The following is a 26,917-nucleotide window of genomic DNA, read 5'->3' as shown; positions in this document are numbered from 1 at the left end:
CAATGTTCTGGCTGAGGGAAGAAGGTTCTCATTCAAGATTTTACAATACATGGCCCCGTTCATTGGCCCCTCAGTGTGGCAAAGTCCTTTAGCAGAGAAACAGCCGCAACACATAATGTTTCCACCTCCGTTCTTAACTGTGGAGATGATGTTCTTAGGGTCATAGTAAGCATTTTTCTTCCTCCAAACATGGCGAGTCCCCCACCTCAAGAAGGCACATGTACAGGCCCGTCTGAAGTTTGCCAGTGAACATCTAGAAGGATTGGGAGAAAGTGCTGTGGTCAAATGAGACCATAATTTAGCTCTTTGGCATTAACTCGACTCGCTGTGTTTGGAGGAAGAAAAATGCTGACTATGACCCTAAGAACACCATCCCTACAGTCAAGCACGAAGGTAGAAACATAATGCTTTGGGGCTGTTTCTCTGCTAAAGGTACAGGCTGACTTTGTCGCATTGAGGGGCCAATGGACAGGGCCATGTATTGTAAATCTTGGATGAGAACCTTCTTGCCTCAGCCTGAACACTGAAGATGGGTCATTAATGGGTCTTCCAGCATGACAATGATCCAAAACATACCACCAAGGCAACAAAGGAGTGGCTCACGAATAAGCACATTAAGGTCATGGACTGGGCCTAGTCAGTCTCCAGACCTTAATCCTATAGAAAATTTATGGAGGGAGCTGAAACTTCGAGTTGTTAGAGACAGCCAAGAAACCTTAAGGATTTAGAGAAGACCTGTAAAGAAGAGTGAACCTAAATCCCTCCTGAGATGTGTGCAAACCTGGTCAACTGCAAGAAATGTCTTACCTCTGTGCTTGCCAACAAGGGTTTCTTCACCAAGTACAAAGTCATGTTTTGCTTGGGGATCAAGTACTTATTTTACTCACTGAACTGCAACTTAATTTTTAACATTTGTTTTATGTGTTTTGTCTGGATTTTAGATTGACATTCTGTCTCTATCATTTAAAATACACCTATGATAAAAATTATAAACCCTTCATTTCTTTGTAAAAGTGGGCAAACTTACAAAATCTGCAGGGGATGAAATAATTATTTTCCCCACTGTATACCTGCAAAAGGGGCCCACCTGAAGTCATCTAGCAGGACTTCATTTTCTGATTAAACTTCCACTTTAAGTATGTGGAATGAAAATAAATCTAAAACAGCTTAAAGGTGAAATAGTCAGCAGTGGAAAAGGGCTTTTGCTGTAATGTGCAAATATGCACTGCATACTTGTAGATTATGGCTCACTTCGCTACAAGAATGCCCTCTTTCAGTGCTGTCTAATCCAGGCTGTTAGTTACCGCTTTGTCCACTCACGCTGTCATCTTCTCTATCCTTTCGTTTGGGTCTTCCGTCATCCTTCATTGGGCAGCCACTGAAGTTGTAGCTCCTGCTTGTGAGCACAAGAGTTACATCTTCCCCACCACCAATTCTCTGTATACCACGAATGCCAAGAATGAGCTGCTAGTGCACACTGCATGGCAAATGTGCCATGCTGTGTACACAGAAAAAATGCTTGAGGAGGAGAGAGATTTTTTTGGCTTAAGTAACTTTGCATGTCTTCTGCCAAAAAGTTCTACCCCCCATCATTTTTTTTATTTCTAGTGTTTAGTGCTGTAAACACCATCTAAATAAATTCTTCATTTAGGCTGCATTCAAAGAAGTATAATTTTACAATTGCACCAATAATAGAAAACATTTTTTATTTTCCTACTTAAAACTTTCCAAAAGAAAAGTAAAATCAAACAACCTTATTACATTTAACCCACTTGACTTTTAATATTCCAAATGTATGTGGAGTGCACCCATTTAGTAAACTGTATGAGTTTCAACTGAGTATTAAAGTTAGGCCTAAGGTCTAAAATGTACTTTAGTTTTACTGGTCCCCCTTACTGGTGTGGGCTAGAGCTGCAGGATTCTGGATAAAAAGAGAATCACGTATATTTTGCTTAGAATAAAGATCACAATTCTCTCAAATTATTGGCATAACATCATCTTTCAGATTATACAAAAAATTGGGCTAATTTTACTGTTTTTTTTTTTTAATTCATTGAAGTGTATTTTTTTTCCAAAAAATTACGTTTGAAAGACCGCTGCACAAATGCAGTGTGATATAAAGTATTGCAACGACCGCCATTTTATTTTCTAGAAAAAAATACTGATTTTAACTTGTTAGCAACAAGTGTAAGAAAAAGGCTTAGTCTTTAAGTGGTTAAACTGACCTCATTTGCAGACCGAAGTTCATCCCTTTAATCTGGAAATGAACAGAAAGATACAATGTTTCTTTTTACCTCTTTCAGCGCTGAGCAATGTTGTTGATAAACATTGCCGGCTGTTTGGCTGTTTTCTGTTTTTGACAGCTGTGAGCAGGGAACTGCTGTGCACTTTTTTTTTTTAATTTAAATATTCTTTATTAAATTATTCATATTACATAAAAAAATAGAAAACATTATATTCTTTACACAAAATTTTTCACTTTGCACCTCTTGTACCCCCCCCCCCCCCCCCAGTCCACACCTACCCTCCCATATCCCTAAACTATGTAAAAAAAAAAAAAGGTTGCAAGAGCGTCCTCTTGTACTATACTCAAAACGACTATTACCCCATAATTCGCTGGTTCTCCTTTGTCTCTGTACTATACTGAGGGGCAGTCCAATTCCTTAGGTACGTTTCAGGCTAAAACCAGATCAGGGGGCTATACCTGACCACTGTAACTAAGAGCTCCAGATTTTTATAAATTTGTCATAGCTACTTCTCCTGATGTAAACTGTTTTTTCTGTCCATACTAGCTTATCCATTGTCCTAAGCCAGTCTTCTATAGTTGGAGGCATACTGGATAGCCAGGATTGTGCAATTAGTTTCCTAGCTTGGTAAAGACACCTTCCTATAGCTATTTTCTTATTATTGCATTCCACTCTTTCCCCAAACAGGCCCAGGATACATACCCTGTTTCAACTTGGTTTTAAACCTAGTTTCTATAATCCTAATTATCTCTGACCAATACCTTGCCAGCTTTGGACACCTCCATACCATGTGTATTAAATCACCAGTATCCGAGCATCTAGGGCATTTATCATCCAGTCTACGGCCAAACTTAAACAATCTCTTAGGGGTATAATAGGCCCTGTGTATCAGAAAGAGGTGTGACACCTGTTGCGATGGGGAGACCGACACCAATGGACTAGCCTTCAAAATTCCCTTCCACTGACTGTCAGTTATCTCCCCCACCTCCCCTGACCACCTTTCCCTGACACCCAGAGTCATTTGCAGATCTAGCAGTTTTGCAGAAATTTGTCCATTTACCATTGCTATCAAACCCTTAATAGAGGTTGCTCTAATGATTTTACTTAGAAGAGGTGCATTGCACCATTCTAATGGGCAACTACTAAATTGACTATTAAGTGCATGCCTGACCTGCAAATGCTCTGCACTTTTTACATGAATCGTGGAAATGCTGGATTAAGATCCTGTGGGGGGTTGAATCGAGATCGCAATTTTTAAAATATTAATCATGCAGCTCTAGTTTGAGCTAAAGCGGGCCATACATGAAAAAAAAATTTTGAACGAGCCCATTCGTAAGAAAATTCTTAGTACATCTGATGACTTGACGGTACTTCAAAATTTAGTGTGCTTTTAACATTTGATTTTGTAATGAATATAATTTCCTTAACGAAAACTGCATTTACTGTTAGAAACTCGTCTGTTTGAAGCAAAAAAATTCCAGCCTGCTCCATTGAATTTTCTATTCACTGCAGTCAAACATTGATTTGACCCCACTAACAATTAAAAAACCAAACAAACATTCTTCACCCCATTCCCGCCCGGCCTATTTGACATATAAAATATGACAGCTGGACGGGAGCCCTATTATCCTGGGAGGACATCATATGAAGTCCTCCCGGGATCAGGCTGGGTTCCACTGTGTGCACCAGACACGGCCACTGACAGATAACTTAAATTTAAATTAAATAGGGTATGGCGCTCCCTATGGGATTATATGGGATGGTGCATAGGGGGAGGGGAAGTTTTGTAAATATAGTCCCTAGCTTTCCTAAAGTAGGCTATATCAAGGGCACTATGAAGGTAATGTTCCCAAAGTGGTTTGTCCCCCCACTCGTACCCCTGTGTGTAGTACCAACAAAAATACAATGTCCCCCCACTCGTACCCCTGTGTGTAGAAATACAAAAATAATTAAATACAAAAACGATCTACAAGGGTTAAATATTGCAAAATCAAAAACCTTATATGTGAACACACTATATAAAACGGTGTATGCTAAACACCTACATCCATGATAGGTCTACACCACCACAGATAATAGTGACCTCAAACATAACCATAAGCATAAACATACAAGTGCACCTCTGCCCAGGTGGTGCAAAATGTGCAAATTAATTAATATTATTATAAATGGTGATCAATGTCCAATGAACAATAACAGTGCACATCAACCTAATTGGTGCAAGTACGAATCAATTAATGATTAGTGATCATAGTCCATAGATGGGCCTCTTCAGAACCAGTGTTCAAACCAGGGCCGGTGCTACCACTAGGCAAACTAGGCAGCCGCCTAGGGCGCCATGCTGCCTAGGGCACCCGGCCACTGGTGTTCCTACTCTCTTCTCTCTGCATCAAGCAACTAAGTCTCAGCAGGCAGCCACCCCTCCGGTCACACATAGCGTCAGAGGCGCAGCGGTGGTAGAGGACTGTGTCTGTCTCCTGACTCCTAAATTAATGGAAGCAAGCAAACATTCATTGATGGGCACTGGTAGGCTGCGTTTGATGGGTCCTGGTGAGGCTACTTGTGATGGGTGCTGGTGAGGCTGCATTGATAGGCACTGGTAGGCGGCATTTGATGGGCGCTGGTGAGGCTGCGTTGATCGGCGCTGGTAGGCGGCATTTGATGGGCGCTGGTGAGGCTGCATTGATAAGCACTAGTGGGCTGCATTTGATGGGCGCTGGTAGGCTGCATTTGATGGGCGCTGGTGGGCTGTATTTGATGGGTGCTGGTGGGCTGCATTTGATGGGTGCTTCGTTAAAAAGGTGGGGTTTACATGGGCAGGGAAAAGGGGTGGGGTCAGGGGTGGAGTCAAGGGGGGCGGCAAAATTAGGTTTCGCCTAGGGTGTCAAAAATCCTTGCACCAGCCCTGGTTCAAACATTTGTTCTTTGCAAGAAAACCGTGACTGGAGTGCTCTCAAGTGGTTTTTGTGACTTTTGTGCTCCCCCTCAAGGGTCCCCACTCACCGAATCCAACAGCCCCAGAAGGGGCAAACAGCATAGAATATCTCGCCCACGATCTCCTCACGATCTCCTCTCAGTGTAAGGCATCCAGGGTAACCTCCTTATTAGTGGTTAAATGGTAATCCCAATTGCTCCCTCCTCTGCTGCCTGTTCCAGCAATGTCTCCTTCCTCCCGCCAGAGGAGGGAGCAATTGGGATTACTATTTAACCACTAATAAGGAGGTTACCCTGGATGCCTTACACTGAGAGGAGATCGTGAGGAGATCGTGGTCGAGATATTCTATGCTGTTTGCCCCTTCTGGGGCTGTTGGATTCGGTGAGTGGGGACCCTTGAGGGGGAGCACAAAAGTCACAAAAACCACTTGAGAGCACTCCAGTCACGGTTTTCTTGCAAAGAACAAATGTTTGAACGCTGGTTCTGAAGAGGCCTATCTATGGACTATGATCACTAATCATTAATTGATTTGTACTTGCACCAATTAGGTTGATGTGCACTTTTATTGTTCATTGGACATTGATCACCATTTATAATAATATTAATTAATTTGCACATTTTGCACCACCTGGGCAGAGGTGCACTTGTATGTTTATGCTTATGGTTATGTTTGAGGTCACTATCATCTGTGGTGGTGTAGACCTATCACGGATGTAGGTGTTTAGCATACACCGTTTTATATAGTGTGTTCACATATAAGGTTTTTGATTTTGCAATATTTAACCCTTGTAGATCGTTTTTGTATTTAATTATTTTTGTATTTCACAAATTTTTGTTGGTACTACACACAGGGGTACGAGTGGGGGGACAAACCACTTTGGGAACATTACCTTCATAGTGCCCTTGATATAGCCTACTTTAGGAAAGCTAGGGACTATATTTACAAAACTCCCCCTCCCCCTATGCACCATCCCATATAATCCCATAGGGAGCGCCATACCCTATTTAATTTAAATTTAAGCACTCTGTGGAGAATCCTTAGGGAAGCTCCTTTAGGGGGCTGCATACCTGAACCTCTGTCCTAAGCGCAGCTTTCACACTTATCCACTGACAGATCACTGTACCATGTGATCGCTGTGACCAATCACAGCAGATCACATGACAGTTGTACACAGTGAAAGGCTTTGATTCTTTTTTTTTTTTATTGTTAAATTTGTTTTTCTTTTTTACATACTGTCACCAGTCAGTGTCCCTGATCACCGCCACACCAGTTATATGATGATGCTGTACTGTACTGGTTACAGTATGTAAAACATTTTTTTAAAAATTGTGAAAAAAACTTTTTTTTAATTTCCTAATTTTCCCAAAAATTGTGACAAATTGCAACTTCAAAAAACTCACCATGCCTCTTAATAATTTGGACTGTCTGCTTTCCAAAAAGGGGTCATCTGGCATATTTGAGCCTCAAGAAATGAGATAGGCCATCAGTACATCAGAACTGATCGATTTTCATATATATATATATATATATATATATATATATATATATATATATATATATATATATATATACATACATATACACACCATAGTTTGTGTACTCAATACATTTCCTACAGACTGAATAATAAACACTGATTTGGGTTGTTTTCACCAAAGAAATGTAGCAGAATACATTTTGGCCTAAATTTATAAAGACCGATTATTTATTTGTAAAATATTATAACAAAAAACAAAGAAACAATTTTTTTTGCAAAAATTTTCAGCCTCTTTCCAATTGTTTAGTAATTTTTTTTTAAAACCAGTGGCGATTAAATACCACCAAAACAAAGCTTTATTTGTAAAAAAATATATAAAAATTTCATATGAGTACAGTTTCGCATGACCGCACAATTGTCAATCAGTGTGACCGCGCTGAAAGCTGAAAATTGACCTGGGCAGGAAGGAGATAAATGTGTCCGGTATTGAAGTGGTTGAACAAGTGTCTATTAATGTATGGCTAGCTTAACTCCCTGTTTGACCACTGGTTTTCTTGTTTCTATAAACCGCCGCTGGTTCTCTGACATTTCTTGAATCATTTCTACTTCTCCGGTGCGGCTAATGATGGATTCTGTGTTAGGCAAAGGCATCGATTGGCTTCCCAATAAAGCTTTTAAGAACCTAACCATTACTCCTGTGCTGTTTTTGCTTGCAATAGCGGTGCCAGCCTAATAAAATGAATAATTTTTACTTCAAATTCTGAGCTTAAAGAGAACTATGTTATGCTCCTAGTACAGCTGTGCAGCCTAGCTGGGTTTAGTTCTCATGGTCTACCTTGCAATTTCCAAAACTATGTAGACTGTTGAAGAGTTAAGGGATTCAGTTCCAGAAAAGTCCAGAAGAATGCGAATCTGCAATAAAGTGCCACCTGCTTCACTGAATTATCCTATTATCTCAGGCAATGATAAATACATTCTGTTCCCAACATTGTTTTTGCAAGAGTAAGCAAATGCACTCTGTTAACCCTGTTTTAATAGTAGAAATTGTAGTTGAAGCTTGTAATTTTAAAACTTTCATATAATAATCTTTTAATACCTAGCTGCATTGAGTTGCAATAGTTTTTTTTTTTTTTTTTTTTTTTTTTATAGGAAAGAAATGTTTCTTTCTCGGTTTTCAATTAAACATCCTAATGATTTTACCTCTGTTCATTTTATGTAGCAGACCTTTTTGCCAGCCTTTAAATCCATAACACAGTGCTCTTTATTTCAGGCAAAGCGTCCAGTGTTTCATAATTCTGGTTTTTACTGGGCACAGAGATGGAATTTCTTTGCATACTTTCTGACCAATTCTGCAGAAGTCTGAAAAACATTTGCTTAATTCCCTTACTGTTTAATTTTGTTTTCATTTCATTTCTGTTTTCATTCGGCTTTTTCTTTTACAATTGGCTATATAAAGTAATGGAAATGTGCAGCAGGTAAACTTTAAAGGCATTCTCCTTTGCACCAGTGTATTTTTTCTGGCTTACAGATGAGTTCTAATTTGTAGACATTAACCTTTGCCGTAGAAAAAGTGAAGCTTTAGAAATATTTGTGTAGCTGAATTTGTGAAGGTTTTGCAATATTACCAGTTATTATTGACAGCAGACAAATCTAGTTTAAACTGAGGAAGGACGAGACGATATAAAGTATGCGTGGATTGTGTTTAAAAAAAAAAAATGATAAAGTGAATGCATGTTGCATTCACCTTCAGTTAGTCTGTTTTTTAGTGTGGCATTAAAGTGACACTAAAGGCGGATTTACTTTCAAAACTCTAGGAGATTCAGCTGTGAGATGTTATGTGAAACCAGCAATGGAGTCCAGTGGTAGCTGAAAAGCTTTCAACCCACAAGAAGAAAACTAATGAAAGCGTTTTCACTCATTCTTTGTCATTGCTCCCTTGTGATCACCGAAACCTAGCTTTCTATCATGTGTTATGACAGCATTTAACCAAGGTTACCGAGCAGCTTTTAAACATGACACTAAAGCCTTAACCACTTCAAGAGCAATCCTATTTCTGATACTTTTTGTTTACAGGTTAAAATCAGTATTTTTTGCTAGAAAATTACTTAGAACCCCCAAACATTATATACATTTTTTTTTAGAAAAGACCCTAGAGACTAACATGACAGTCATTGCAATATTTTTTGTCACACCGTATTTGCTCAGCGATCTTTCAAAAGCAATTTATTGGAAAAATTACACTTCACTGAATTTAAAACGAAACAGTAAAGTTAGCCCATTTTTTTTTTTTTTTGCATATTGTGAAAGATGATGTTACGTAGAGTAAATAGATACCTAACATGTTAAAATTGCATGCACTCGTGGAATGGAGACAAATTATGATGCTTAAAAATCTCCGTAGGCAAAGTTTGAATTTTTTAAGTGTTACAAGTTTAGAGTTACAGAGGAAATCTTTTGCTAGAATAATTGCTCCCGCTCCAACGATCGCGGTGATACCTCACATGTGTGATTTGAACACTTTATGTTTGCGGGCGCAACTTAAGTATGCGTTTTCTTTGGTGCGGGAGCACGTGGGGATGTGGGCGCTTTTTTAAAAAAAAATCTTATTTATTTATTATTATTTTTACACTGTTCCTTCTGTTCCTTTAAAAAAAAAAAAACATCCCTTGTGACAGTAATAGGCAGTGACAGGTACTCTTTATGGAGGGATCTGGAGTCTAAAAGACCCCAAACCCCTCCTCTACACTGCAAAGTATTCAAAACAACAAAATCTGTGGTTTTAAAATCGGCGCTGTTGGCTGCCGAGTAAATTGGAAGTGAGGTTGTGACGTCGCTTCTGGGTTACTACATTGGAAACCCAATTGAAGCTGATTCAGGCTTTGTTCAGGACTCCGGCCGGCCGGCGGACGTGCTGGCTGGTTGCTCGGGTCTCCCGGTGGGACGGGAGACCCAGGTGGTGCGGCGGGGGGGGGGGCGTTCCCTCCTGCTGCTTGTGATAACGGTGGAGCGGCTCATTGGCCGCATCGGTAGTTATCACTTAAAAGCTGACCACCAGCTCTAAAAAAAAATGGTACCATGGTGATGCCTCTGCCTGCAGACATCACCCCGGTATAATCACTTCAACAAAATGACGTACAGGTTCATGATTTTGCATGAAGTGGTTAAAGCAGACATAACATCAAAAGTGAGAGCTAAATTATTATAATAATGACTCTGTGCTGTACAAATATTTATTTTTTTAATAAGGGAATTCTACACACATCAGCTTGCTTTTTGCACAAACATTGAAGAGGCATTGATCACATGGCCCCTGTCAATGCCAAGCATTTTAAGGGACAGATCAGAAGTCTGTTCATGTAGAGCTGCTGCCAGTAAGTCCTCCTAAGATTCTCCGACAAAGACCAGGTAAGCAATATCTTGGCAGTGGTCAGAGTGATTTGGAATTTCCCTTATGGATAAAATGTAAACATTTTGGGTTGTTTGTTAACACTTAAAGCGAATCTTCAGCCTATTTTGTAAAGTTCCTGTTATTGGAATCCCATCCCTCTCCTATAACACTATTGGATAGCATTAAAAAACGTTTTGGCTTTCTACCTACATTTTTTTTTTTTTTATTCTCCCTCTGTACATCCTGCTCCGATCGCCTAGGCAAATGACATAGTATTTGCTCCCAATCGCCAAAAATCCCAGGAGTTTTCAGACAGGTTTTTTTTTTTTTTTTTTTTTTTTTTTAGAGCTCCGTGCTTGAGTGGGTGGAGGAGGAGGATGGAGAAGCGTGCCCAGGGGCTGAGAATCTATACTTCAGAGTGCAGAGGAGGTTGGAGGCAGGTCCAGAGGCTCAGGATCAATGCCTGAAAGTGTAGAGGAGGAGGGTGGAGAGGCGTGTCCAGAGGCTGGGGATCTGTCCTGGCAGTGGTGTATCTAAGATATGGCAAGTGCAATGGGCGCCATATGAAGGGGGTGCGCTCCTGAGTGGCTGGGCAGCAAGGCACTTACCATAGGGTAGTCCCCAAACTGAGGACACCGTCCTTCCCCGGCTAAAATTTGACCCCGGAAGGGGCGGCGCCAGCCGCATGTCCTGCACAAATTGTAAAGCTCAATACACTTGTCAGCACCGTATTAACACATCCTGTGAATGGAAAAGCCGGAACTGTTCTTTCAGTGACAAACTACACTGGGGACTGCTTTGAATGTTGCACACAGCCGCGCCAATCCACATGCAGGATATGCTGGAACTCGTTACCTGGCAAGTGGAAGAAAGAGTGTCAGAACCGTTGGGGCCGAATGCTGTGTAATTTCAGGGGGTTCTGAATACTCTTTCTCCTAGACAGGTGAGTCAGAGAAGATGATGGCTGATAATATATGTATAGTGCACCAGTAACATAGACACACTACCAGGGTCAGCCATGTGTGTTTCCAGTGGGTAGTGCATCCACCTCTATCACTTAGGTATAAGCACTGTGGGTCTTTTCTCTTTTCTATGCTTATTGAAGTAGTGGGCTCCCACCAGACATTTTTATTGGGATTGTTAATCAGAGCATTTATTTTAGAGCTGCCTATTTTATTCTCATTAGTATTAAACTGGTATCCCTGTGTGTATTTCTTTCTTGTTTCATTTGGTTTGTGTATAAGATGTGCAGTGGTTTCCTTAATATGGTACTGAAACCCAAAACTTCTTAAAGCAAAAATAAAGTTCCACTGTAACTCAGTATGAGCAGGCAGGCATTGATTGCAGAAAAGACAGAAAATGTGTCTTCTGCAATAAACTACACCTAGCTACCTGATCACAGTAATCCCAGGGAATATAGGATGAGCTGTGCAAGCCTACTGCGGCTGCCCTGATTCTCTATGCTGGGATGACTAGCTCCCACGCATGCGCAGTAGTGATGTGATTCCAAACTGGCCACTGAAGAGGCCCAGCACCAGAGGGACCGTTGGAAACGTGAGTATCTCTGCTTCCATCCTAGGATGGACATGGATCAGTGTGCCAGCGCCGTAGACCTGTCATTAATACACACGAAGTGTCACCCCAGAATACAACTCCCATGGTGCACCATTGTCTCAGGTTGCAGCCTCTGTCTTTGCATCAGTGATGTCAATAAAGTGGCACAGGTAGACATCCCATTGCCATAGGGATGCTGTGCATGGCATGTTGCTGCAGACAGCCGAGGAGAGAAAGAGGACTACACCAGGCGCCGTGTTGGTTGTGGCAAAAGGGAAAAAAAAGGGGAGGAGAGCTTTCGGTGGAGAGGTCACAGCCGGTCTAAGTGTGTGGAATTTTTTTTTTGGGGGGGGGGATTGGAGGTGTCGGAGGCAGGCTGGTGGGCATGGATGGCTCTACTTAAAGGGAAACTCCAGGGATATGTAAACAAACATATCCAGTGCTATGTTTAACCACTTCCTTACTGGGCACTTGTAAGAGGACCCTTGAAAAGGGACACAAGTACCCCCCGGTACAATGGGACTTTAAGGGCGAACAGAAAGAAAATCATATATCATAAAATATTTATTTAGAAAAATAATTAAAAAAGCATGTATAAAAACATTGGCCACTGTTAGTACAGCACATTTAGTGCAAAACAGGGAAAAATTAACACATGAATACATTATTTACAAAATCAAGAGTGAACATAGATTTCCTCCATTAGCCTGTGACATGTTTCAGGAAAAATACAGTGGGGCAAAAAAGTATTTAGTCAGCCACCAATTGTGCAAGTTCTCTCACTTAAAAAGATGAGAGAGGCCTGTAATTGTCATCATAGCTATACCTCAACTATGAGAGACAAAATGTAGAAACAAATCCAGACAATCACATTGTCTGATTTTTGAAAGAATTTATTTGCAAATTATGGTGGAAAATAAGTATTTGGTCACCTACAAACAAGCAAGATTTCTGGCTCTCACAGACCTGTATCTTCTCCTTTAAGAGACTCCTCTGTCCTCCACTCATTACCTGTATTAATGGCACCTGTTTGAACTTGTTATCAGTATAAAAGACACCTGTCCACAACCTCAAACAGTCACACTCCAAACTCCACTATGATTAAGACCAAAGAGCTGTCAAAGGACACCAGAAACAAAATTGTAGACATGCACCAGCCTGGGAAGACTGAATCTGCAATAGGCAAGCAGCTTGGTGTGAAGAAATCAACTGTGGGAGCAATAATTAGAAAATGGAAGACATACAAGACCACCGATAATCTCCCTCGATCTGGGGCTCCATGCAACATCTCATCCCATGGGGTCAAAATGATCACAAGAACGATGAGCAAAAATCTCAGAACCACACAGGGGGACCTAGTGAATGACCTGCAGAGAGCTGGGTCCAACGTAACAAAGGATACCAGCAGTAACACACCACGCCGCCAGGGACTTAGACCCTGCAGTGCCAGACGTGTCCCCCTGCTTAAGCCAGTACATGTCCAGGCCCATCTGAGGTTTGCTAGAGAGCATTTGGATGATCCAGAAGAGGATTGGGAGAATGTCATATGGTCAGATGAAACCAAAGTAGAACTGTTTGGTAGAAACACAACTCGTCGTGTTTGGAGGAGAGAGAATGCTGAGTTGCAACCAAAGAACACCATACCTACTGTGAAGCATGGGGGTGGCAACATCATGCTTTGAGGCTGTTTCTCTGCAAAGGGAACAGGACTACTGATCCGTGGACATGAAAGAATGAATGGAGCCATGTATCGTGAGATTTTGAGTGCAAATCTCCTCCCATCAGCAAGGGCATTGAAGATGAAACGTGGCTGGGTCTTTCAGCATGACGATGATCCCAAACACACTGCCCGGGCAACGAAGGAGTGGCTTCATAAGAAGAATTTCAAGGTCCTGGAGTGGCCTAGCCAGTCTCCAGCTCTCAACCCCATAGTAAACCTTTGGAGGGAGTTGAAAGTCCGTGTTGCCCAGCGACAGCCCCAAAACATCACTGCTCTAGAGGAGATCTGCATGGAGGAATGGGCCAACATACCAGTAACAGTGTGTGACAACCTTGTGAAGACTTACAGAAAACGTTTGACCTCTGTCATTGCCAACAAAGGATATAGAACAAAGTATTGAGATGAACTTTTGATATTGACAAAATACTTATTTTCCACCATAATTTGCAAATAAATTCTTTCCAAATTGGACAATGTGATTGTCTGAATTTGTTTCCACATTGTGTCTCTCATAAGTATACCTATGATGACAATTACAGGCCTCTCTCATCTTTTTAAGTGGGAGACCTTGCACAAGTGGTGGCTGACTACATACTTTGTTGCCCCACTGTATACCTTCCTCAGAGGCGTTTTTAGGAGAGGGTAAAGATATATTCTGAAAGAAAGTAAGAATAGTTTTACCAGAATGTCTTTCAAAGCAGCTTACTGGGCACTTAAACCCCCCTCCTGCCCAGACCAATTTTCAGCTTTCAGCGCTGACGCAATTTGAATGACAATTGCGCGGTCATACAAGGCTGTACCCAAATGAAATTTTTAGCATTTTTTTCACACAAATAGAGCTTTCTTTTGGTGGTTTTTAATCACCGCTGGGGTTTTTATTTTTTGTTAAACAAAAAAGATGGAAAATTTTGAAAAAAAATCATGTTTATAGTTTGTTATAAAATTTTGCAAACAGGTAATTTTTCTCCTTCATTGATATGCGCTGATGAGGCAGCACTGGTGGGCACTGATAGGCTGCACTGGTGAGCACTGATAGGCTGCACTGGTGGGCACTAATAGGCTGCACTTATGGGCACAGATAAGGCGGCACTTATGGGCACAGATAAGGCGGCACTGATAGGCACACATAAGACGGCACTGATGGGGACAGATAAGGCGGTACTGATGAGCACAGATAAGGCAGCACTGATGGGCACAGATAAGATGGCACAGATAAGATGGCACTGATGGGTGGCACTGATAGATGGCACTGGTAAGTGACACTGGGCACAGATAAGATGGCACTGATGGGCACAGGTAGTTGACACTGATGGGCGGCACTGGTAGGTAACGCTGCTGACTCTGATGGGTGGTACTGTGGGCACTGGTAGGTGGCACTGTTGTGTACTGTTAGGTGGCACTGTTAGAGGGCAGAGATGAGCATGCGGCTGCTCTCCTTGATCGGGACCGATGTCCTGATGACAACCGCCGGTGATCTGCTTTTTTTTTTTGTGAGGAGAAAAAATAGCCGATTACCGGCTCTATTTACCTCACATGATCAGCTGTCATTGGCTGACAGCTGATCACGTGGTAAGGGGTCATAGACTGCATAGAGGGTGCGGAGGCCGCTCGAGACCGGGAGGATGCCCTCCCGGCAAATTAGGTCCGTGCTGTAGCCGTCTTTCGGCTATAGCGCGGATGGGAGGTGGTTAATCCAACTGGTGCTGTTTTGTTTTGTTTTTTTGTTAAGGTTATCTGAAAGATGAGTATCAAATGTTTTGAGAGGGGCACAGTTTCAGTGCTTGCCATAGGCGCCATTTTCACTAGATACGCCTCTGTGTGCTGGTGTGATTGAGAGAGTGGAGGAGGAGAGCAGAAGGGCATGTCCACAGGCTCCTGTACATGGTTGTAAGAGTGAGCTTGGACTTTCATCCAGTGCTTAGCATCCACAGAGCACAGTGAGTAGAGTTGCCACCTCATCCCTTTAACCCCTTCCCGCCGACCGTACGCAGATCTGCGTACTCGGCTTTCCGGGTTATACCAGGATGAGGCCCGCAGCTGCAGGCGATCGGCTATCCGTGTATAACAACCGATGCGGCTAAAAGCCGCTCGGCTGTTATACCGGAGGAGTGGGAGGGGACGCCCCCCGCCGCTCTTACCGGGCCTCCCGTGCGATCGGGAGACCCGGTGTCCAATCGGATGACTCCAGCGGCTGGGGACAGGCTGGAACGAAACCATGAATGGCTTCATTCCAGCCTTCTAATTGTAAACGCGGAAGCAACGTCATGACGTCACTTCCCGTTTACTCGGCTGCCGATGGCGCCGAATTAAAAAAAATACACAGTTTTCAGAATCGCCGTTTTCGGCGATCTGAATACTTTGAAGTGCAGGGGAGGGATCGGGGGTCTTTTAGACCCCCGATCCCTCCATAAAGAGTACCTGTCACCACCTATTACTGTCACAAGAGATGTTTACATTCCTTGTGACAGCAATAAAAGTAAAAAAAAAAAACATTTTTTTTTAAAACACAATTTCTAAGTTTAAAAATAAATTTAAAAAAAAATGTTTTTTAAAGCGCCCCCGTCCCCGCGAGCTTGCGCAGCGAAGAAAACTCATACGGAAGTCGCGCCGCATATGTAAATGGTGTTCAAATCACACATATAAGGTATCGCCGCGATTGTCAGAGCGAGAGCAATAATTCTAGTACTAGACCTCCTCTGTAACTCTAACCTGGTAACAGTAAAAATTTTTTAAAGCGTCGCCTATGGAAATTCATAGGTACCGTAGTTTGTTGCCATTCCACGAGTGCATGCAATTATAAAGCGTGACATGTTTGGTATCTATTTACTCGGCGTAACATCATCTTTCACATTATACAAAAAATTGGGGTAAGTTTACTGTTTGGATTTTAAAAAATTCATGAAAGTGTCCCTTTTCCAAAAATTTGTGTTTAAAACACCGCTGCACAAATCCCGTGTGATATAAAATATTGCAACAATCTCCATTTTATTCTCTAGATTCTCTGCTAAAAAACATATATATAATGTTTGGGGGTTCTAAGTAATTTTCTAGCAAAAGATACGGATTTTAACTTGTAAACACCAAATTTTTAAAAATAGGCTTAGTCATGAAAGGGTTAAACCCGAACATATGAATTCCACAGGTTCTGAGGCTAATTGAATGCAGATAAGGCCCTAAGTGAGTTTAATTACCACCTTAATCAGCCACGGAACCTGTGTAATTAATATGTGTTCGGGTTTAAATGGATGAGGTGTCAACTCTAATGCCCCATACACACGGTCGGATTTTCCGATGGAAAATGTCCGATCGGAGCATGTTGTCGGAAATGCCAACCGTGTGTGGGCTCCATCGGACATTTTCCATCGGATTTTCCGACACACAAAGTTGGAGAGCAGGAGATAAAATTTTCCGACAACAAAATCCGATCGCGTCAATTCCGACCGTGTGTGGCCTGTTCCGACGCACAAAGTGCCACGCATGCTCAGAAGAAATTTCGACATGGAACAGCTCGGTCAGGTAAAATTAGCGCTCAGAATGGATACAGCACTTTCGTCAGGCTGCAGTGTTAAAAATGGTTTAATACAGCGCACTCTCTTCTTCTTTATAATGTGACAAGAATTAAGTAGTTTTGCTGCTCATATTCACACACACTTCTCACAAACTTATTTTTTTGTTTTTTTTCTTGGGATTCCCTGAATATATTGTTGTTTGTCACATCTGACATAATTTTTTTTTATTTTTTTTTTTTTTGATTTAAAGCCATTTTTCGTTTAGATTTTATGTTTGTATTTTTTCCAAGGCTGATCTTTGTTTAATGTTATTTTTAGTTTTACTCCAGACTATTTTTGTGTGTGTTTTGTGTGTCAAGTTACCACAACACCATTGATATCTTTTATTATTTAATCTCAAGGAGATTGTTTGTTGTTGGTGTCCCTTGTTAATTTCACATTGTATTTTTGAAATGTACCTGAATCCTCACCAACAAACTGTCCTTTTGGAAGTAAAACACACATAGGCAAGTATAATTCAAAACAAAAATCCTTTATTAAGGGCTCAGAACCAAACAAAGAGGGAGGCAACGCTGGATCAACAGGAGAAATTAGCGAAGCCTGGGACCCCCAGGGCAGACATCAATTCTTGAACATCAAAATTGGTGGCCTGAGGAGTCCATATGTAAGGGAGGCCAGTCTGGTCCAGAAGTCGCAGAAAGCAGCAGATGACATCTGTGTACCCAGGCTGTGGTACCACAAGAGGCTGCATATTTTGCCAGACCAGACTGGATCCAGGGTCCTCACTTTCTGGTCTTCCTTCCACGCTTCATTCCGGGCTGTGGCTGTGCTGTTGGAGATGTGGCAGGAGGAGGAGTAGGACCTGGAGGAGGAGGAGGACTGGGAGGACCTGGAGGAGGAGGAGGAGGACCATGTGTGAGTTCGCAAAGGTGTGTCTCTGATGTAATTTGGGCCCTAATACCTTTATTAAGAGCCTCCAATATGAGCGACTCACACATGAGTTGTTGTCCCTCCTCCATCCTCTGCATTTTAGAGGCAATGATGGCAGCGAAGTCATCCTCCACGGTGTGTGGTGCTCCCAGGGCCTCTGTAGCCCTCCAAAAGAGGCCTATGGCAGCCCTCAGGGAGGGCAAGCCAGGACGGCCACTTTCAAGCGCCGTCAGGGTTGTATCAAGTAGATTTCCGGCCTCAGGCCCAACTGAGCCAGCATAGTTGGCAGAATGTTGGCATAAAAAGTTATGGAGAACACAGCACGCCAGGATTAGACGATTAAGTTTATACTCCGCCATATGGATGGGTGTCAGAAATAGGCGGAACCGGCTGGCCATGATTCCAAATGTGTTCTCCACCACTCTTCTGGCTCTGGCCAGCCGGTAATTAAAAACCCTCTGTTCCGGGGTGAGGGTCCTCATCGGGAATGGCCGCATAAGATGGTCCCCCAGCGCAAATGCTTCATCCGCAACGAAGACGAATAGGAGTCCTTCCACATTGTCCTCTGGAGGTGGCAAGTCCAAGCTGCCATTCTGGAGACGCCTGTAGAACTCCGTCTGGGCGATGACTCCACCATCGGACATCCGGCCATTCTTCCCCACGTCCACATACAAGAAGTCGTAATTAGCCGACACCACCGCCAACATCACAATACTATTGAACCCCTTATAGTTGAAATAGTACGACCCCGAGTTGGGTGGTGGGACGATGTGGACGTGTTTCCCATCAATTGCCCCTCCGCAGTTAGGAAAGTCCTACCGCTGGGCAAAGTGGGAGGCCACAGTCTGCCATTCCTGTGGCGTGGAAGGAAACTGTTGAGGAAAACAAAAATAATTTACTATTTTTGCACATAAACATGGCAAGCAGATTAGGCACAAACATTCTTGGCCAACCTCCAGATACCATTTATTAAGGGGAAATTAACACCAAAGTATAAGGTACACCTATCATATTCAACCTCCCCTCCCCTCTCATGGGCCATTTCTAACATTATAGGGGGGGGGGATCATGGACAGGTAACCCTCTTCACTTCATTGAGAGATGAATGCCTAAATACAGGGTATTACTTGTAACAGCCCCTCCTTAGTTACACTATTGGCAGCCCACTGGACAGGTAAGAAGTGTCATAATACAAAGATATAAATACACACTGTACACATTTGAGGACATTTGGACATTCTGATATTACCTATCAAGATAATAATAGAATACAAAAAATTTAAACAGTACCATTGGAAAGTATACAGGCAGGCCCTTGCACTACATGCTTTGGGGAATTCATCCATAAATCTGACCAGTAAAGAGATGGGCATAGTGTGTATGGGTTTGGCAAAGTCAGCAGATAGATGATTGAGGATAGATAGAGAATTGGGATCAGCTGACTTAGCAGTTGGGGGGAGGGATGGTTTAGAAAAATGATTTGGGGACACTACAAAAAAAAGCACTCTGCCTGAATTTAAAGCACAAATCAAATTTCTAAACATTTTAGGGGGTGTTTGGGGTAAAGCACTACTATGGAGCTGATAAAATACATTGTTAAGTGACTACATGAGGTGAATATAGGGGCAGGAGAGCATGTTGGGGAGGTTATTGAAGGCAGATATGTATGAAGGACTTAAAAAATAAATACCTAAAAAACCAGCATGAATGAGAACAAAGGGGACATTCACAGCATATTACAATCATGGTTATTAGGGAATGAGGAAAGAAATACAATATCTTAGCAAACATTAAATACAATAAAATGTGATATTAAAGGATAAAAATCTTACCTTCATATACTCCTTCTGCAGGACCTGGATGATGGCAGAACAGGTCTCTGGTATAATGATCCCCAGAGCCTGGGGGGAGATGCCTGTCGAGAACTTGAGGTCCTGCAGGCTTCTCCCTGTCGCCAAGTACTGCAGGGTAGCGACGAGCCTCTGTTCCGGAGTGATGGCTTGCCTCATGCAGGTATCCTGCCTGCTGATATAGGGGGTCAGCAAAGCCAGCAGACGGTGAAATACGGGGTCCGTCATCCTGAGAAAGTTCCTGAAATCATCAGGATTATTCTCACGGAGCAAAGGCATATGAGAGAACTGGTCACGCTGAAGCAACCAATTCTTGGTCCATGAACTCCTCCCCACCCTGTTCATGGACTGGACTTGTGTCAAGGTCAGGACCCCAACACCAAGCCCCCGCACAGCACGAACTCTACGAGGAGTACATATACGAAACATGGCTAGAAAACGGTCGGCTGCTCAGAACGAAGTAACAGAACGCACTGAAGAACAGCAAGGCCTGTGAAGAGCGACCTGAAAAACAGCAACGAACGAACAAGAACACAATGACTACTTAAAGTCACGCGGCACTTGCTTGCACGCACTGAAGAGCAGATACAAACCCACAAGCACAAACTGAACGTCAGAATACTATCTGAAAGCCACGAGTCTGAAAAAGCGCGAATCGTCTCTCACCAAACTTTTATTAACACGAGATTAGCAAAAGGAGCCCAAAGGGTGCCGCGCTTGGTTCTGAACTGGCCTTTTCTAGTCTCTTCGTACGTGCTTGACGTCACCGCGTTCTTGGCGATCGGAAATTCCGACAACTTTGTGCGACCGTGTGTACGCAAAACAAGTTTGAGCCAACATCCGTCGGAAAAAATCCTAGGATTTTGTTGTCGGAATGTCCGAACAAAGTCCGACCGTGTGTACGGGGCATTACAGTGAGGAGGATTAGAATGACATCTACTGGCAAGGGTGTGTGTCTATGTCTGTGTGTGTCTGTCATCCATATCCTGGATGAAACAGGTTCTAGCTTCATCTGCCCATGCTTAAAATGGCTGCCGACACCGCACGTGTGAGTGCTGTACTAATAAATCATTCCATAACAAATACAGCTTTTTGTTAAAAATGAACTCCCTAAGTCTCATCAGCAATATTTCTGGCTGCTGCAGGATTTTTTTCAATTTTTTTTTCTTTGGCTGAGGTTCCTAATAGACTGCAGGCTGAGTATTTAAAAAAAGTAAAATTCACTTTTGGATATAGGTCCACTTTGAGCACTGGTAGAAAGTAAAGTAACTATCTTCTTTAGGTTGGCCAAACACTATGCAATTTTCTTTCCTTCAACCAAGTGTTAAAAGACAGAAAATCACTTGATTCCCCATCATCACAGTCAGTGTTAATGGGGGAATCCCCCCTGCTATGCTATTGTATTCTGACAGTGTAAGGTTTCCCTGCAGTCAAAATAAAATGATCACTGCTGCGGGCTATGGTCAGCGGCAGCGATCGTATGAAAAGAAAACCCGACAGGCTGGTTGTACTGAAATCAATTGATACAACGACTTTAGTACAACCAGCCAGCTCATAGATGGATTGAAATTTCGATCCGTCTTTGACTAGTTTTACCCTCTTATTTGACAAGATTACTGCTAACTGAAAGGTGAATTTGAAAGTCGTGCTAAGAGCTAAAGGTTTTTTTTACTTTAATGCATTCTCTGCATTAAGGTAAAAAAACCTTTTAGATGCAGCAAAAATACCTACCTGAGCCCGATCTCGGTCCAACGCTGTTCATGAGACCATTGCTGTCAATCAAATCCAGTGATGAGGTAGCAGGGGACCTGGCCAAGCTGCACTCTGTGTGTCAGTAGATGCACACAGTGCGGCTTGGAATCAACCCTCCATGAGTACCCCCCTAGGAAGCGGCTTGCTGGGGGGGGGGGGGTAAAGAAGGAAGGAGCCAGAAATGCTGGTGGGGGACCCAGGAGGAGGAGGATCAGTACTGCTCTGTGCAAAACCATTGCACAGAGCAGGTAAGTATAACGTTTCTTATTTTAGAAAAATAAAAACTGAACCTTTAGTATCACTTTTATTGCATACTGCATTCTAAAGATGGGAACGGTTGAAATACTTCATGCTTATTACTTTGATAGCTTATTAGCAATGACAGACCATGACACAACTGTTAAGTGATTTTCCTGAAGACTCTCCTTTTTGCCTGGCCACATTTTTTTCCTCAGACAGAGAAGCACAGTACACACTGGCTAGTACTACGTTTAATGATGTCTTTGTGACACTTTGTTTATAAAATGGTTAAACACTGTAGCCTTCTATTACTTGTTATTATAGAGGTGTTAGTATAAACATGTCTTATATAATGAGTAATGTCTGTTTTCTTTTTAACAGTCATAAATCTAAAGTCAAGGGAAATCTTAGGTTAAAAATGAGTTACTTACCGAAAAGCAGTGGATCAGAAGAAGAAAATACAGAGCAAGGTGAAGAGCTTGAGGTTGGTTTCATAGCTTTATTTTATTTGCATCTGTATATTTGATTACTTATGATACAGAGCTATTAAAATTAAATTCACTTGCTTTTTGAAACACATTTCTGTGATCATGGCTTTTCTGTTATGATTTCAGCGAGCTGTTAATATATATTATGAAATCTTTACTTTAACATATCTATTTGGTAAAACTGGAATTTATTTATAGCACACATCAATTCTTGTCCTTTTGAATGATTCATGACTGCATAGTACTTAGAAATATTTAGTACTTAGAAACTAGGAAAAAAGTTAAAAAACATTAACTTATTCTCTAAAGCAGTTGCTGAAAGTGGACTAAGTTTACAAGTGTGCATGAATAAATTCCCGGCAATATACAGCAATAGAATCATTTTTCAGAAAAGCTCCACCTGTTATTATTAAAAATCTGTCCTTGAGCTGAAGTCAGTGACTTTGTCTAAAGCTGAGATGATGTCATAAGTCTGTTGCAAGCAGGAGGAAGACTTTCCCCGATATTGTCTGCCCATTGGGCGGAAACATTTTGCTTTTAAATAAAACACCAAAATCTACAATACTAGTTTATGGACTCAACCAGATCTGGAAAGGGTCTCCAATCTATATGTATGTATGCATGCAAACATTTCTTATAGCCAAGGCATACATCAATCCAATTTATTGTACACAAAAAATATTAGAATATAAATACTAAAATCGCCTCCATTTTACTCAGATAATAATATAGATGCCTAATCCGATATATTGTTCTGGCGGTGCAATGGCAGCTCCATGTACATGATGTAATGCCCTCTCCACAAATCAAAACAAAAAAGAAAAAAACGTCCATGGGCTCACAGATATGACGATTGGATCCCTCCATACTCACTGACCCCACCATCGCAGCTGAAGTCGAAAAACGCCTCAAACAGTACTTTCATGAGAATAAACCCCCCGACACCTCCCCACTTATTAATTGGGAAGCCCACAAATGCGTGATCCGTGGCCTACTTATCGCAGCAGCAGCGAAACGTAACCGTGAACGACGACAACAATATAAAACACTCACAGAAAAGATCCAAAATCTAGAAAAAGCACACAAACACACACAAGCTTTAACTACCCTAACTGAGCTTATTCAAGCCCGACAGGGACTGTTAGACCTTCTAGGAAAACAAATACGTCGCAGATATATCCTATCGCAGAAAACATTTTATGAATACGGCAATAAAGCCAGTAAAATGCTTGCGAGATCCTTTACAGCACAAAAAAGCTTCAACAACAATACACTCAATAACAGATACCTTAGGGAAAAAAATGAACTCAACACCGGACATAGCGGATCAATTCGTTAAATACTACACTAAATTATATAACCTCTCCCCCATGACCCCAATAGCAACTGAAGGGACAAGAAAACAACTAATCACTGACTTTTTACGAAAATACAGTCCATCCCCTATCTCCGAGTCCATGGCACGCGATCTTGACAACCCTTTGACCGTAGAAGAGGTTGACCAAGCATTGAAACAACTAAAAATGGGCAAAAGTCCCGGACCAGACGGTCTGACTGTAGGATACTACAAAACATACGCAGGTACCCTTACCCCCTTTTTTCTATCCGCCTTCAACTCGTTCACGTCTTCCTCAGAACCCCCTAGAGACCTCTTAAGCGCCCACATTGCTGTAATCCCTAAGCCAAATAAGGATCCAACTATAGTCTCCAACTACAGACCCATCTCACTACTCAACGTAGACCTCAAATGGTACGCCAAAACAATAGCAAACAGACTTCTCCCTCTCCTCCCCCAACTAGTACACCTCGACCAAGTTGGATTTGTCCCGGGAAGAGAAGCGAGAGATAACACGCTCAAAGCCATAAACGTCCACCATTGGCTTACCTCCACCAAACAACAAGGATTCATGCTTTCCCTCGATGCGGAGAAGGCATTCGACAGAGTGGCCTGGGACTACATGACGGAAGCTTTACGGGCTATAGGCCTCCCATCAAAACTGCTAAGCCTCATAATGACGCTATATACTAACCCAACCGCAAGAGTCCGCGTTAATGGCCACCTGTCGGATGCCTTCTCCATATCGAACGGAACACGCTAAGGATGCCCCCTTTCCCCTATAATATTTATCCTCACACTTGAACCACTTCTGAGAAGACTAAGGGAGAACACAAATGTCAAAGGTATAGAGATTAAAAACCGCACATACAAATTAGCAGCCTTTGCGGACGACATACTCCTTTTTCTTACCGACCCGCTCACCACTATCCCAAACCTACTCAAAGACTTCGATACCTTTAAGACTCTAACAAACCTCCAAATTAATTTCACAAAATCTAACGCCTTAAATGTCACCCTACCACCCGCAACACACAAACATTGCCAAACAATATTCCCATTCACCTGGAACGACCGCGCAATCACCTACCTGGGCATACAACTTCCAAAATCCCTTACTGACTTATACTCCCTAAACCACCTACCACTACTACAAAACATAATTAAAGATTTAACAAACTGGGCCTCCGGGTTCTTTTCCTGGTTTGGAAGAAATGCAATCATTAAAATGAACATCTTGCCCAGACTATTGTACCTTTTGCAAACGATCCCAATTAAAATCCCACCTGCTTTTTTTTCAACGTATCGCACAGCTTGCATAAAATTTGTGTGGGGTAAAATAAAACCAAGACTTAACTACACCAGGCTCACATATCCCAAACTTCAGGGAGGAATAGGGTTACCCGACATAAAAAAATACCAACAAGCATGCCACCTTACAAGGATCATAGATTGGAACATACATACTAGGCATAAAGACTGGATCCGACTGGAACAATCAATGTCACCCCTCCCGTTAGCTCAACTCCCCTGGACCACACCCCAACACGTCCCCCCAGAATGTAAATTTCACCTACTCATAAATCCAACGCTGATCTCCTTTAGGGATGCGTGCAACAAACATGATATTTCTTCCATCCTAGGTCCAATGACACCATTAGCACACAACCCAGAGTTCACACCAGGAACATATCCTTCCTTTCTAACCGATGGCTGGCCTCATCGAAACATTCGAGCAGAACACTTTTTTACTGATGGTCGCCTTCTGACTCAAGAAGAATTGGCCACCAAAACGAACACAGCCTCATTCCCCTTCTGGACGTATGTACAAATTAGACATTTTTTTAATAAACCCAAACCCCAACCAGAATGGGCAAGACATACCACTGCCTTCAAATCCCTATACTTGGCAGAGGAACTTCAAAAACACTTAATCTCTCTTACATATACCATGTTATTCTCGAACCAGAACTCAAACTTACTATGGAACAACAAAAAATGGGAACAAGAACTGGCCATCATCCTCACAGAAAAAGACTGGGAAAATATCTACACGCACATACACAAGGGAACCATTAATGTTCAGATACAGGAGAATGCATTCAAAATACTATCCAGGTGGTACAGAACCCCACTTAAACTACACCACTTTAACCCCGCTCTTCCCCAGCATTGCTGGAGATGTCATACAGACATTGGATCCCTCATACATATATGGTGGACATGCCCCAAAATCCAACCGTTCTGGAAAGAGGTCCACAGAGTTATCAAACTACCTACACACTTGACTACTCCCCAGAGCTATTCCTCTTTCACCATTCCACAACTCCAACACGCTCCTACTTCCGCTCTCTTGCTATGCACATGGTAAACGCAGCAAAGATGTGTGTTCCATGCAAATGGCGATCCCCTGACCCACCAACTGTAGCAGACTGGTATAAACGTATACAAAAGACTGCAGAGATGGAAGAACTCATACATCAAACGAAAGACACACCCGCCAAATTCAATAACACATGGGCCTGCTGGCTACATTTTCTTACCACAGATGAATACAAAACGAGTCTACCCTGAAAAAGATGGGGGAGCTGTGGCAGAGAGAGAGAAAAAAGGAGACCCCCCAACCACATATACCTGTATTCCTACACACTCTATCCAAACCCCTTGTCACTAACATATTTAAGTAAATTAAGTACACAGAACTTTTTGGGATGTGTATTTACCGAAGGTATGGTTGCAAAGCAATTTTATCCCGTCTTTTGAATTCTGCTATTTCTCTTCACCACTCTGACACCTTCAGATGGAAATACATTTTTATATCTACCGAGTGTACAATGATTATCCATCTATCCATTTACTGAAGCTAGTCAACACTTAACCATATACTCTTAAAATCTGTAATAAGATGTGTAGTATTCACTACCAAATATTGTATGCTAAAACTTTCCTCTATTGTAAGTCTTGCATAACGTGTACTGTACTTTCACTTTCAATAAAAATTTGTTGGGAAAAAAAAAAAAAAAACGTCCATGGAAACTTTGTAAATCATATAATGCATAGAATTACTTTGATATTAAAGTGGGGTTCCACCCAAAGAAACAAAAATACCTGAAAAATTCTAAAAAACAAAAAAAATTTGGATATTTTTTTTTTCACTTACCTCTAAATGCCTGTTGCTAGGTGGTCCCTCGTAGTCTGCCTCTTCCTTTGCCTGGGCTGGTGACATCACTTCCCCCTCGGCACAGGAAGGGCTCGGCTCTGCTCCCTCCCTCCTGTCAATCATCTGGGACCCATTACAGGTCCCAGGTGATTGAGCGGCCAATCACGGCGCACGGCGCCGCTCGCGCATGCGCAGTGGGTGCCAGGCTGTGAAGCCACAGCCCGGCGCCCACAGTTGAAATGCCGACGAGCGGAGGGGGGGGGAGCAGGGCTTCGATCCCCCGCATCGCTGGACCCAGGGACAGGTAAGTGTCCAATTAAAAGTCAGCAGC

General features: G+C 42.3%; 1 protein-coding gene across 4 annotated transcripts in view; it reads left to right on the top strand.

Annotated features, from left to right (window-relative positions):
- The window catches only part of NEDD4 (NEDD4 E3 ubiquitin protein ligase), a 319,479-nt gene that overhangs the window by 162,532 nt on the left and 130,030 nt on the right, over window positions 1–26,917 (top strand). For all 4 annotated transcript variants that reach the window (XM_073618773.1, XM_073618772.1, XM_073618769.1 and 1 more), the window contains one exon: window positions 21,984–22,086. In XM_073618773.1, coding sequence (XP_073474874.1) covers window positions 21,984–22,086 — 103 coding nt within the window. The remainder of the gene's footprint in view (window positions 1–21,983; window positions 22,087–26,917) is intronic.

This window comes from Aquarana catesbeiana, linkage group LG03, assembly GCF_042186555.1.
Source record: "Aquarana catesbeiana isolate 2022-GZ linkage group LG03, ASM4218655v1, whole genome shotgun sequence".
Lineage (NCBI taxonomy): Eukaryota > Metazoa > Chordata > Amphibia > Anura > Ranidae > Aquarana > Aquarana catesbeiana.
This window is presented reverse-complemented; position numbering and strand designations above follow the sequence as displayed.